The sequence below is a fragment of the Primulina tabacum genome, chromosome 1 (assembly GCF_025594145.1).
Source record: "Primulina tabacum isolate GXHZ01 chromosome 1, ASM2559414v2, whole genome shotgun sequence".
Classification (NCBI taxonomy): domain Eukaryota; kingdom Viridiplantae; phylum Streptophyta; class Magnoliopsida; order Lamiales; family Gesneriaceae; genus Primulina; species Primulina tabacum.
In genome coordinates, this window is record NC_134550.1 from 5103511 (window position 1) to 5116779 (window position 13269).

Below are 13269 nucleotides of genomic sequence, written 5' to 3' on the forward strand. Positions count from 1 at the left end.
CAACACTATGCATGTTTGTGTTCATCTTACATAAAGTTCAAATTTGATTTTGTTTAATAAAAATTCCCAAAACAAATTCATAATCCAATGTGTATTAAAATGAACATTTGAAAAAGTAGTTTTAACATGACGATCAAGACATGTTTAGCCTAGCACCACATGTTTAAGATGTGAAATATATATATATATATATATACAGACTTTAAACGCCTACCCCACAGCTCGTGGTGACCAGATAGGCAAGGCGAAAAGGAAATTTTGGATGGACAAAATTTTAAATTTTTTATTATTATTTTCAAACTTTTTTAACAAAATTTTAAAAAAATTAAAGGTAAAATTACAATTTTTTTAAAGCTGTTTCCCCCCCTACATAAAGCAGCTACATCGTTTAAATAAATAAAATAAAATAAAAAAAAAAGAGCTACATCCTTGTTTTGGACTTATCGACTAAGAATTTTCCGAACTCTAGCCCTAGCATAAATTCTATTGTCGGCTAAAAACTAATTTTCAAATGTTTCATATGCATTAAAAGAGTATTAGTACTCGTGAATATTATATTTTTATGTCAAATTTCTTAATAACATAAATATAGACTACAAAATGTATATTTTGGTCCATAGTTTTATTTTGCTAGATATTGATGTAATTGAATTTCTATAAACAAAAAAAAATAAAATTGAAAAGGCTTGAAAAATCATATACATGTTTGACTCCTATATTTTGGAGCTTTGTATCAGATAAGTTATAAGATATCGATAAATACCGACTCGTGAGTCTAGCTAGCTCTGAGAGGTTTGAGTTTCGTATTAAACTCTTCTATATTGAGCTCAATTTTTTAATGTTCGAGATTGACTAATTAATCTTATAATTCATCGCCATTAGCCGATGACGCCAAATGGATGTCTCAGTTCAACATCGAAAGCCGACGATATTATGTAATAATTATGTTAAATAATTAGTATTCGTCACAATCTTATAAATTAATTAAAGTATTCAAAGATAAAGAAGTTAGGCATATGGTCATATGGTGGGCTTTGTCGATATTCAAAGTTGGTAGGCATGCTGTCTGAATTAACCAAGTTTGACAAAGATTAATTAATAAATTATTATATTGCAATAAATAAATAAATAAAAATGGGCACATGGCTGCATTCAATAATTTTTCGATGACTCAAATAAAATATTCGTCTCACAAATGCAACACGTGAGACCGTCTCACACAAATTTTTGCCTTGATTCAAATTAAGATGGAGGAAGCAAAATATATATATATATATATATATATATATATATATATAAAATTTTTTTTCTTGGTAAAATTTAAAATCCACTCACTGATCCAGTCAAATACTTTCATCCAAATGCACCCTTAAATAGTCAGGTTCTTCTGTATACATATAGGTTTCTTGGTTTTTCAGGGAAATACACTTGTGTGTGTGTGGACTCCTGCACATCAAGCCATCCCAAGCCCAGTATCTGTCGAACCGTGGCGTCGGCTCGACTGGTCGAGCTAGTCTCGCCATATTCGCTGGTTTCAAATTTTTATCCCAAACCTAAAAAACCGAAATATGGTTTATATGACAATTTTCGATAAATCCATTTTCAGTTCAAATCATAATTGGCATGTTGACAAATATTTTGAAAATAAAGGGAAACGATCGGTGTTCATATTTCACAAAAAAGTCTAAATGTCCTTTCGCGAGACAAGTCAAATGGGCCACCAAACCAACCCAATTACTGCAGTCCCGGCCCAATGTACGTTGAATACAATCAATTAATGATCGGGATAATTTCCTTTTTTTTTGAAAGTGGAATAATTACTCATTTAATTATTCGTTTTATGTCATTTTTATGATTTAGTCATCCATTTTTCAATTTTCCTTGGTATTCGTTTTCAAATCTTGAGATGCATTTGATGCGATCCTAATTAAATAGATTAGCAGGATCGGGTGCTCCATCGAATCGAATCAATAATGTTGTTTAAAAAAATGAGCAAGGTAGATGGCTTCGATCGTGACCTGCAAACAATAAAAGGAACTCGTGAATGGGTGCCGGAGGGGTGTCCGGCGTGACCACTCCGATACTTAAGTCAACAGGTTGAAGATGAACACAAGCGAATATATATGAGTGCTCGAGAGTTCAAAGAATTCAGAATTCTTTAAATATGAGATGTATAACTGCTATTTATAAGAAGGAAAATCAAGGATTACCTTGATTTGCGCGTACACTTCCCATTCTAGCATTTGATGTTGACTTCCTGTCAAGCCACCCTACCTCTGATAGCTTTTCTGACACGCCAAACCCCTGTAATTCTGACAGATAAGATAGCACTCGAGTGCGGCACTGTTATCGAGGTAGCCCGAGTAGAATGCATCCCGGGAGCTTATATGAGAGCCCGGGCTTCTGGTTGCCCGGAGAGTTGAACCTGAGCTTGCACCTGCCTGACTTCAGAAGAATCCATTATGCATAATGACCCTGATTTGGAAATCCATTTGTTATACCGGGTCATTCATGATGACCCGAGCTCTTATGAGGGTAGCAATATTGAATAAAATAATTTGAGTTTGAGTTCGATCGAAAAAAAATCGAACATATTTGGGTTATGCTCAAATTCCAATACGAATAAAACGATTTCTTAAATCGGCTCGAGAGGTACACGATCAGACTAGTCTAAAGCTAACTGCTTCGATACTAAACCAGGCAAAAACGTGAAAGTTGTTTGGTTGTGGTAAACTCGTGTTTAGGACCTAATGAAACTGATCGCACAAAAGCACGGCTTTCCTCTTTTTCCTTATCGGTTCTCTTCACTTTCAGCAGGGGAAGATCCATCCTGATTTTTCCCATCAATCAACTTTCTCAATTGAAAGATCAGATTTTTACAGGCTTTATCGGCTTGAATCATCTTTGGCATGGCCAATGCAAGAGTGGCAGATGGAGGAGTAGTAGACGGTGGCGTCAGCCTCATCTTCGTGTATGGCACGCTCAAGCGTGGCTTCTACAACCACTCGCTTATCTCGAACCTCATGCACACCGGCGACGCCGCATTCATCGGACCACGTGCCACCTTGGACGCCTTCCCCTTGGTGTGCGGGCCCAACGGCATACCTTACCTGATCAACCTTCCGGGATCGGGTCACCTGATCCGGGGAGAGCTTTACTCCGTGTCTTCAGACCGGGGATTGGCCCGTCTCGATGAGCTGGAGGGGGTTGATCGAGCCCACTACGAGAGGCTTCCGGTGGCGGTGGTTGCGGATGGCGGGGATGAGGTGGTGCATGCGGAGGCGTACTTTGCGCATCGGGGATTTGGGGAAGCGATGAGGAAAAGGTGTGGGGAGGAGGGGCTGATGAGTGAGTACACTTTGGAGATGGGAAAGAAGTATGTTAGGAGGGAAGATAGGCCTCCTCGTTCATGCTTTCTTCATGATATTAACAAATTCATATCAGAGCAGAGTTGAGATTTTTATGGATTAATCATTCCCCTGCAGCCATTGCTGGATTCTTCAGCTATTTTTTGAAGGATTCAGCGTCGAACAATGCGTTGATCATTGCCAGTTATGCAATTAAGATTTCTATTACTGTTAACACTGCACATTCTCATGTTTTGGTTACTTTTAGTGATTCAACTGTGATTTTGTTATTGTGCTCACTGCATTTATGCGTATTGTATCTGGCATACAATTGATTAGCTTTATGTCTAGAATGTCACCGGTATGTATATTTTCCCACTACTTAGTAATAGCTTAGCAAAAATAGTCTCACTCATTTGCTCACTCGGCACGAGTATGTTGTTCAAAATTAACTTGAAAACACATACAGATTTACCATATTGTAGGCAGTCCCAAAGCAGCAAACCACTGAATCATCACAAGATTTGCATGACTGTCCATTTTTCATTGACCTAGCATGCGTTGCACCTCACACATAATTAGCTATTACATCACTTCCAGACATAACAGGAGTTGTGTCCCATTGCCGCTTTATCACGCAGTTAAATGAAGGATAAGTTGGTGAATTTTGAATGCATGCAGTTGGTGTCAAAATCTAGGGGGTTGAGAGGATTTCGCTAGAATAAACATTTTATGTGTGAAAATAGTGTCAGTATCTCATGCGTCATACTCTTGCTATTTGAACCTAAACTCAGTTCGTCTCATATCTAATTGGAAGTTATGCTGTCTTTGCAACTAGAGAAAAATGATTTTACCATCACAGTGACATTGTCAAAAAGATAATAATTGAAACCAAGAAATTTTGGTTCCAAAAAATATGGGACTTTGAAAAATCAAACATATTCTAGCTCAACTGTTCCCACCAAGAGCTTGTCAACCATTCAAATTGATATGGGAGCTTTGGACCTATCAGCTAGTAAATTTTCTTAACGTTACTGTCGTACTTAGGTTTTGTTCTTACTGTTGTTAACTTTGTTGGTTTTGGGATTTAGTTTTATTGCAGCCGTATGTATCTTAGAATTTGGACAAATATCATATAACTGCCATAGAGTTTTGCATTACAAGGTACACACCATCACAAAAGCAAACATAACCACAATAAACACTTATAAGATACATGAGCAAAATTTCTGGAGATGCATATCACAATTAAAATTAAGTAACCATCTTCATCTGAGTCACTCTTCAATTTTACTGTGATTATCACTTTAAACTGTACATTTTGTTCCAAGCAACATATTGACACTGGATGTATCAGCAAGGTTTTCTGCTGCAATCTCATGCGTCGGCGGTAAGAATAAAGATGGGAAATTTATCATTTCTGGTTCAATAAGATTGTTCCAGCCGTTTGAGAGGATCGAGCTTGCACAACCATCCAACCCTATGTGTGTCACATGCTTCACATCTGTCGGTAATCCAATTTCCATTCCTATTTCTGGTTCTTCTAACTCATCTTTGTATGCTGAATGAGATACATATTAAATATTTTTTGACACGTATATTTATAAGCATGTCAAAGAAGCCTGACAAGTGAACAAAGGGGGTGACTTTGGAAATGATACTGTTTATTTATATTTGAGTTATTTGATCAAGTTTGTGGAGTCAAATAAAGTAATCTTGGGGCGGCTTCCAAGATGACTATTTTTAGAGTATGACGGACACATTCAACATGAGAATAAAATCGTACTTTTAGTTATGCATCTTAAAATAGACATAACATGTGTATTGAATGATAGGAAAATTTTCATTTTTACGTACCAAATAACTGGGAGAAGTTCTTGAAATTTTTTATCAGCTTTTGTAATCTTGGAAGGGAGGATGGGCTCTTCAAATTTTGGCCCGACAAACTTTCTTCGTCATCCTCGTAGTCCCCTTCTTCTATGTTCCTGTCTCCTTCATTGGTTCCTTCAAAGCAAAAACAAAAAACCCCAGAAAGGTTAAAAGTGTGCGAGTAAAAGGATTTAATGCTTGCATGAAATGCGTGCGTGCGTGCGTGCGTTTATGTCTTGTGGAGAAGCAGACTTGTGGGAGTTGAGTCGATGTCTGGCTTTGATCTTTTTTGCTGCATTCCAATTGCTATGCTTGATTCAGAGATGCAGCCCATAGTGAATGGAAGAAGTAAAAACCGTTCGCTTCGATCTCGCATGTCTTGATATGGTTTAGAACTGAGATGCAACAAGTTATGAGGTGGATTTGGAGGAGTGATGTTTCTATAATATAATATATATGCTTCTAATTTACACACTAGCTTTATTTTTAAGTTAGAACTGCTTTGTTTTATATTGAGAAAGAATGTCCATTCACGATTGATGACTGATATTCAGTTGTCTCTCCGTTGGTTCTAAATAGGTGGGCTCCTCCTCTACTTGCCTCACTTAAAGGAGAAGGTAACCAGCGCTATTTGCTTGTTTAATCTTCTTGTATCTTTTAGCTACTCCACCAAAAATGAGTACGTTCCAAGCAAACTTTTGATAACATGGAGAGCCCCAATCGCTATAGTCATAAATATAGCTGGGGAATTTTGTTAATTTGCCTGATTCCGAAGGATTTGGAACCAATGAATTATCAAGTCATTGGTTGCTTTAAGAGCACAACATGCGGATACCTGCTTTGCCTGAATACTGTATTTCTTCATTAGTTTTTTGTACTAAATTTGCCTGTCCAATCGCGGTCCTCACGATTTTAGGGCATCCGCCTTTGGCATACATGTCACCATAATGAACAAGAAGCTAAAGTCTTGTACAAGTCCTAATTTTCGGAGTATCGGATAAGATCTGCTGGCCAAGCTCCGATAATGCAGTGTTTGCAGAAGCCGCAACAATAGCACCAAGAGTCGAATCCACTTCAGATTCAATTTATGAAGGAAAAAATTATACTATCAAGCTTTTTATTTCACCATCTTTGGTAATATATTCACTTCAATTATTCTTTATATTCTCAACAAGAGGCTGTATATTTCATCAACTCGTGGACACAAGCAAATCTTCATAATTTCGCCTTTAAAAATATGACCAGATCGGATAGGATGGATTTGTGTCATCTATGATTTTCGCAATCAGTCTCACAGAATCTTTCGCCTTTTCGTGTATGGTACTTCTGTCGTTGGTATCATGATGACTAAACTAGCTTCAATAAACCAAAACTATACGTATGCGAGACATCAGAGCTGGAAATTGGAATATGAATTAAACTGCAAGCTTTGCGTTTTCAACAAAAGATGATTCTTTATACTGAAAGAAACACGTTAAGAGTATTTAATAAATTGATCTTAATACGGAGAATGCTACGTACAAAAAATAGGGAGAACAATATCATTGAACACCAATATTAAACTTATCCTGGCACATGTGACGAAGTATAAATTAGAAACTTAACACTATGGGGGGATATCACGACATGTAATCGAGTTGAATTTACCAAATGATCATAGAGGAGGATAAAAGTATGAAGACAAGGAGAAGCCAAGGAAGAGGAGGCCTCCGATTGTTGCAACAGTACGCTGTGAAATCTTTGATGCCAGCATACTTCCACCGACCACTGCCACCGATGTACAGATTGTATGTCCTATAATGGCCCCTACAGCAACTCCAACAGCATTTTTATGTGTAGCTAGCTGTAAAAGGCAAAAATTCAAAAGTTTTTTACTCGTCCAGTAGACTAGTTTTGGATTTTTTAGCTCGGAAACATGTTTGCAGTCCCTCTGATTGTTCAAATTCAAACATGTAAACTGCATGATGAGATGACTAAAGAGATTATTATTGACAAGCCCAAAGTACAAGATTTTCACAACCACAAATATTGTATCACAACATTCACATTGAAACCATGCCATATAAAAATTTTCAACGTAATAAACTGTCCTCTAACAATCTATCAATACAGATAGCAAATTAAGCATAACTCCTATTTTGCTTTCACTCCAGACAAGCCTCTAGGATCCAAGATGAAACTTAATCTGGGATCTGGACAACTCATGCAACGGTATCATCTAGTTTTGACAACTTCAATTATAGTATGAAGTAGTGCCTAGAGTAAATCATGAAGGGGTTTTGAACTGAATTAAATTTTCACACTTCAGTTCACTCACTATTAAATAGGTTTATACATGTAGAAATATGATGACAAAAGAAACCTTATATTTTCTAGTCAAACAAAACCAATAGAGTTCGTAAAATGTTGTGCATGTCTTGGAATATAACGAGATGAAAATGAATAAAAGTACATCACCAAAAACAAATTATGAGCACAACTGTATATATTACTCTATAACCAAACAGAGATCTCCAATGAATTCACAGTTCTCTGTATCCCTTGCTAAATCATTAACCATGACGCAAACCATATTGATTATCTTAAGTTGATAGCAAGTAGATACTATGTGCAATATCCTTGTCCATAAATGTTGGACTATAATGAATTTCATCAAAATTTACTACCAGCACAAGGAAAGCTTTGGTCATAGTTTCTATGGCCTAAGTGTGTGTGAATCTCTACAACTATAATATAGTTCTTAATATCGCTTGTTTAGCGATTAACCATGTTAACATAGGCTATCATTCAAACACCAAGACCATTGGATGCTTCTATGTTAAACGAGACTGAATCTTGAAGCATTTCCACAGATCTTAGAAGAAATGGCTGAAATGCTTAGCCAGTCTGGTGGTGAACAATCAATTCTCAAGTTCTACAAAGGACTGCATGTCTGAAATGCATTTGACACCATTGGACGGAACATATACTCATATCCACAATGACCAAGTTTGAAAGTTGGCACACATACAATCAGAAACTTGAAGGTAAATAAGAAAATCTTACAGCTATTGTCGCAATCTGGCTACGATCCCCCCACTCTGCTAAAAATGTCAAAATAAATGACTGCGAAAAGGACATTGCAGTCAGTTACTTTAAAGTCTCCAATCCATTTGAATTAAAGCAGAGGGAAAAACAAACACAAAAAAAATGGAATAAATGAATAGGGAGAAATTTATCTATCTATTCCTATATTAAAGTTGAGTCATAATACAGACAAAATACAGGTAGGTTTGTATGGTTTTTTTATGATTGTCAAAATCATCCCTATTCATTTTGATAATTATCATTTGACCTCTTTCTCAATTTTCACAATTACCCCTTTGGCCGTTTTATGCAATTATAAACCTAGCAGTTTTAATAATTAATATTTTACCCCTTTCTCAATTTTAACAGTTACCCCTTTGACAATTTTACTAATTATCATATTGCCTCTATTCTATAATAATGTACCAATTTTATATAATTATCATCCCTGTTCATTTTGTTAATTATCATTTGACCTCTTTCTCAATTTTCACAATTTCCCCTTTGCCAATTTTATGCAATTATCATTTCAACCCTAGCAGTTTTGATAATGACCATTTTACCCATTTCTCGATTTTAACAATTACCCCTTTAACATTTTTTTTATATTAAACTTCCATTAAGGCAATAACTTAAAGATCATTTTAACATTTTTTTATATTAAATTTCCATTAAGGCAATAACTTACGGATCATTTTTTACTCATTATCATATTGCCTCTATTCTATAATAATGGACCAATTTTTACATAAAAATTGAAATAATTCAACGATAACTTTGGAAAGAAAAAGGACAGTGTGCACCTGAGAGCTAGTTAGAATATAAAACTTGATAAAGAGAAAAACAGCAGGTAGAATATAAAGCCTGAAAAGAAGTAAAAATAAACCTCCAAATAGATTGGTGTACAAAATCTAGAAAAATAACGTCGGAATTGTGTTTTCCCTTGCCCACCCTCAAGTTTCTCTTCTACCTGAAAATATTCACAGTGAAAAACCAAATTCCACAATCTATCAACACATGTGAGTGGAGAGAAGATAAGAATAGGTACAGAAAGTGCAGCGTATACGCTTTAGTAAGGTAGATAAGCTAGGATAAAGTCAGGATTGGAAAGTAACTTCAATTTCAACCACCAGCTCTATGAAACAAGAAATATCGCCCATCCAAACCAGAAAGTGAGGTGAACGCATTATGGTCCTTTCATAGCGTTACATTTATCAACAGAGAACGCATGAAAAAAGGCTAAACTAGAAAGTTAACGAGCTAGTCATGCAACAAAACCAAAAAATCAATGACTAGTCGTATCAACCATGATGTTTTACTATAACAAAACACCAAACAACAGCATCATGAACACAATATAGCACCAACATAATCAGCTTGCAGAAAAGGTTGATGCATACGACATACTGCAGGCTAGCATCCAGAGTGTCTATTCAAGAGTCAAATTCAAAAAAATTAATTCCATAAAATAATTCAAAGATTAATAGAAAAAACAAAAACAGGAAACAGTATCAATTTCAGAAATAAAAATTACAATTATAAACCAAATTTAGGAATAGGAACATACTTCCTCCATTTCTTTCTTCTGAGAGGCTTTTGAATCTGATCTCCAAGCAATATAAAGTAGTCGGAGTCCAAAAAAGGCATAAAGAACTGCCATAGAAAATTAATATCAGATATCTAAACAAGTTGAAAGTCCAGTTAGCATAGATAGAAACTTGAGATTATACAAGCAAGTTTATCTTTCATTAAAGATGCAGGTGTAGTTCACCAACAACATGGCTTTCAGCTTGGTGGTAAATGAGCCAATACCATTTTAACATTTTTTATTTTCATATTTCTCCAGCAGACTTCAAGGTTTTTAAAGCTCACCTTGGTGTCATGAAAAGCGTGAACAAAAATATTCAAGATTTTGCTTGTTTGAGCCATCATTTGATGAACCAAGTTCAATCGCTATGGGGATATCACAAAGCAAAGTCCATAGGAAACTGACCTGGTGATAGTAGATTCTGTTTATTAGATAGACTGATCATAATTGAGTTTAGTGTGATGGACATAAGTGGTACATATATGTGAGTTGGACTAGAAGTTGGTTGCATAAATGTGTTGTGCACTGAGAAGAAGTTTAAATTAGGTTTGTAACAAGCTTGGAGCATATCCAATATGTTCCATGAGGTGAAGTGTAGCTTATATTTTTGTTTGTATGCTTAGTAGTATAGTTACTATTTTGGATACTGGCGCATTATTCATTAACAACACTACAAACACTATCAAGCTTCCAGTCATTCACTTGATGATGATTATAGAAAGCCCAGGATGCATGTACTCTGAGTTAGGATCTGTGTAGTTAATATAATTTTACGTAACAAGCATTTCTAAAATGACACCAGGCACTTCACTGACCGAATCTATCCACATTTACTATCTACTGATTCTTGTTATCTCCTTTCTAAACTCTCTAAAGAAGCACCCGTATATATTTCTTTTACTTTTTTGCTTCCCCTTGCCTAACAACACTCACTGATTCTGTCCATATTAATTTCCCACTCATTTTTGGCTCTTTCTTTCTAATCTCGCAACTGGCAATTGAGGGAGGCATGTTTTCATTTTCGCTACCCATCAAACATATTTAGTTGAACCAAATCATAAATCATCCGATCTTTTTTTTTGGAAAAGCAATCGCTTTACATATTTAATCCCCCCTCCCCCGTGCCAAAAAAGGCAAAATTTTATTGATAGATATGGGAGAAGAGTGAAGCAATAACCTGTAGCTGCACTGTTAGTGTGTTTCCTTGATATCAAATTAGGCACAATCCTACCAAGACCAGTTGATAGTACCTGGTAGCATGTGTGGGAAATAAAGCATCAATATCATCCACCATAAGAAGTTTTGAGAGCAAAAAACTGGAAATAGATATAAAGCTTCAAATATTTGGAATTAATGGAGAGATAAGCCTAAAAGAAGAAATATAGAGCACTATTTCAGCAAAACGTACAGCATTCTTTCAGCAAACAAAACAGGACTATTTCAGCAAAAGAAACAGCATTCAACTTACTGTCATCACAAATAAAGCACTGAGGGCGCCGGATAGAACAATTGACTTGGGATGACGCATTGCCATAAGAGCTGCTATTATAAAAGTTTCATCTCCAATCTAGTAGCAAGGCATCAATAAAGATGATCAATAAAGATAAGGGATGTCAAATGAAGGATCTTATCAAAACAGGCTATCAACCCCTTAAAAAGGTTGATTTCATAAGTATAAAACAAACATAACTTTTCAAAATTGTGATGCCAATATTTTGAGTGGTGAAACTTAAAATAATGTAATTTTGTAAAAGTATGATCAAGACCTAAGGCTGCACACTTTGGAGTGTCAAAACCATGAAACACAGACCAACTTTTCAAAACACTGCTGCAAAAACTATTGACATTCTATTGCTTTTCCATTAGGTATTTTCATTTCAATATTATCTTAACCGCATAGACTGCGATCGACTATTTTCATGTTTTACTAGAAGAAAGAAAGGAAATTATCCCAGCAAATTAAGAAAGGAAATTATCCCAGCAAATTAAGAAAGGCATACTAGTGTTCTCTTTGGTTCTAAGTGAGTGGTTAACGAATTCAATCTTAACAACAAATGGCTGAATAAAAAAGGAAACATTCACATATTGTCCATGAAAAACAATAACAAAAGAAAGATTTTAGCTGTCTCATTTCTCTATTTTAAAGAACAGATATTTCAACAATACGAGTCAAAATCTTGGTCAACAAAATTAAATCAACAATAACTGTTGCACGAGATGATGCCATGTTCATTATTGTAAATAGGTGACATTTCTATTGAGCATTACACGAGAAAACAAAGATTAAAATGTGATTCTTATCAATATGACAACTCAAACATTAAGTAAAAGGATGGTAAAAAAAGAAATACTTTTGATGGGATGACAAATCAAAGTAGTTATACATGGCATGATACTGGAAAGTTCAAGCCCGAGCAGCGGAGAACATCGATAAATCTGAATGTAAAATGCCTGGCAATATATGATACCAATATTTACCTCGCTGACAATAATCATTGATAAACTTGCAAAGAAAGCATCGGATAGCCCAAGACCAGAGTCCAATGCAACACCAAGATTAACAGAATCAGGATCTTTTACATTCCTTGCAATACCAGTCTTTATTTTGTCCACAAATATCTGCCCACCAAAACTCATGAATGGTCATCACACTCCAACATAAATTCCACAAATACAACACATACACCCAAAAAATATCACGCCAGCATGTACATGACCACTAAGGCACAGCTTCTATTTCCAGCTACAGTTGTTGAAAGTTCGAGAATTCTTTCATCCAATAAAAGTTCAACGGCACCAAATATATTGATAACAAGCAGTAAGCTACTGAAGAAATTAAGCTCCTCAGAAACAATTACAGCGGCTGACACATTATAACATGATTAAATCTATAAAAAAAATCAAGAGTTTTTAGACATTTTTACTCAAAACCCAAATATTGCAACATCTGATTTAGCGGGTAAAACTATAAAGCAGTGGAATACTGACTTTACTACGTCGGCCCAGATCCTTGATCCCTGCACTCGCCTCATCCCTGCCATTCTCCTAGCATTGAGAGTATACAAATAGATGAGTCCGAACATCAAATCCAAGTGATTACCACGAAGAAATAAGAGTGAAAAAACAATAAAATCAAATTACCTGAGCTGCAATTTGGGAGAAGAAGAGAGAGAGCAAGAGCACGTAGAAACCAAAGGGTTTCGTTCGAGAAGAAGTTGAAAACCCCATTTTGGCTTGATTCTGAGCAGTTTTCTGGGATCAACAGAAAAGATATAGTAGGGGATCTGGATCCGGAAAGCTAATTGTGGATCGGAATAATTTTGAATATTTGTCCTATTAATTTCCCAGAGATTAGGGCTAATTCCATTTTACTCATAATTTAGTGCTCATTATTCTTAC

The 13269-nt window shown here is 35.7% G+C and overlaps 3 protein-coding genes across 4 annotated transcripts; 1 reads left to right on the plus strand and 2 right to left on the minus strand.

Moving 5' to 3' along the window:
* The first annotated feature begins 2694 nt into the window (after nucleotides 1–2694).
* Nucleotides 2695–4909, plus strand: LOC142536697 (putative gamma-glutamylcyclotransferase At3g02910). The gene has a single exon (XM_075641971.1). It carries the CDS (start codon nucleotides 2910–2912, stop codon nucleotides 3453–3455), a length of 546 nt encoding a protein of 181 aa, XP_075498086.1. The 5' UTR covers nucleotides 2695–2909; the 3' UTR covers nucleotides 3456–4909.
* LOC142536612 (CRIB domain-containing protein RIC4-like) lies at nucleotides 3377–6164 on the minus strand. 2 transcript variants are annotated; one of them, XM_075641959.1, is made up of 4 exons: nucleotides 6052–6164; nucleotides 5205–5351; nucleotides 4666–4908; nucleotides 3377–3504 (listed from the first exon to the last, which is right to left on the minus strand). In XM_075641959.1, the coding sequence occupies exons 1-4, from the start codon at nucleotides 6152–6154 to the stop codon at nucleotides 3461–3463; spliced, it is 537 nt and encodes a 178-aa protein (XP_075498074.1). In that variant the 5' UTR covers nucleotides 6155–6164; the 3' UTR covers nucleotides 3377–3460. The 2 variants fall into 2 exon arrangements, with proteins under 2 accessions (XP_075498074.1, XP_075498062.1); XM_075641947.1 differs by lacking the exon at nucleotides 6052–6164 and adding an exon at nucleotides 5469–5618.
* Nucleotides 6165–6684: 520 nt separating this feature from the next.
* LOC142536475 (GDT1-like protein 3) lies at nucleotides 6685–13269 on the minus strand. Its single transcript, XM_075641932.1, has 9 exons — nucleotides 13012–13269; nucleotides 12859–12915; nucleotides 12349–12489; nucleotides 11339–11437; nucleotides 11048–11120; nucleotides 9850–9935; nucleotides 9169–9252; nucleotides 8262–8321; nucleotides 6685–7059 (listed from the first exon to the last, which is right to left on the minus strand). Exons 1-9 carry the CDS (start codon nucleotides 13096–13098, stop codon nucleotides 6871–6873), a joined length of 876 nt encoding a protein of 291 aa, XP_075498047.1. The 5' UTR covers nucleotides 13099–13269; the 3' UTR covers nucleotides 6685–6870.

Excerpts from the sequence above, each read along its gene's own strand:
- LOC142536697 (XM_075641971.1), top strand. The coding sequence starts at position 2,910 with ATGGCCAATGCAAGAGTGGCAGATGGAGGAGTAGTAGACGGTGGCGTC.
- LOC142536612 (XM_075641947.1), bottom strand. The coding sequence starts at position 5,592 with ATGCGAGATCGAAGCGAACGGTTTTTACTTCTTCCATTCACTATGGGC. Across the intron at positions 5,352-5,468 it reads CATCGACTCAACTCCCACAA|GAACCAATGAAGGAGACAGG; the intron begins GTCTGCTTCTCC and ends TTTGCTTTGAAG. Across the intron at positions 3,505-4,665 it reads TATGTTGCTTGGAACAAAAT|CTGAAGAATCCAGCAATGGC; the intron begins GTACAGTTTAAA and ends TTCAAAAAATAG.
- LOC142536475 (XM_075641932.1), bottom strand. The coding sequence starts at position 13,098 with ATGGGGTTTTCAACTTCTTCTCGAACGAAACCCTTTGGTTTCTACGTG. Across the intron at positions 11,121-11,338 it reads GTGCTTTATTTGTGATGACA|GTACTATCAACTGGTCTTGG; the intron begins GTAAGTTGAATG and ends ACATGCTACCAG. Across the intron at positions 9,936-11,047 it reads CACTAACAGTGCAGCTACAG|TTCTTTATGCCTTTTTTGGA; the intron begins GTTATTGCTTCA and ends TTTCTATGGCAG.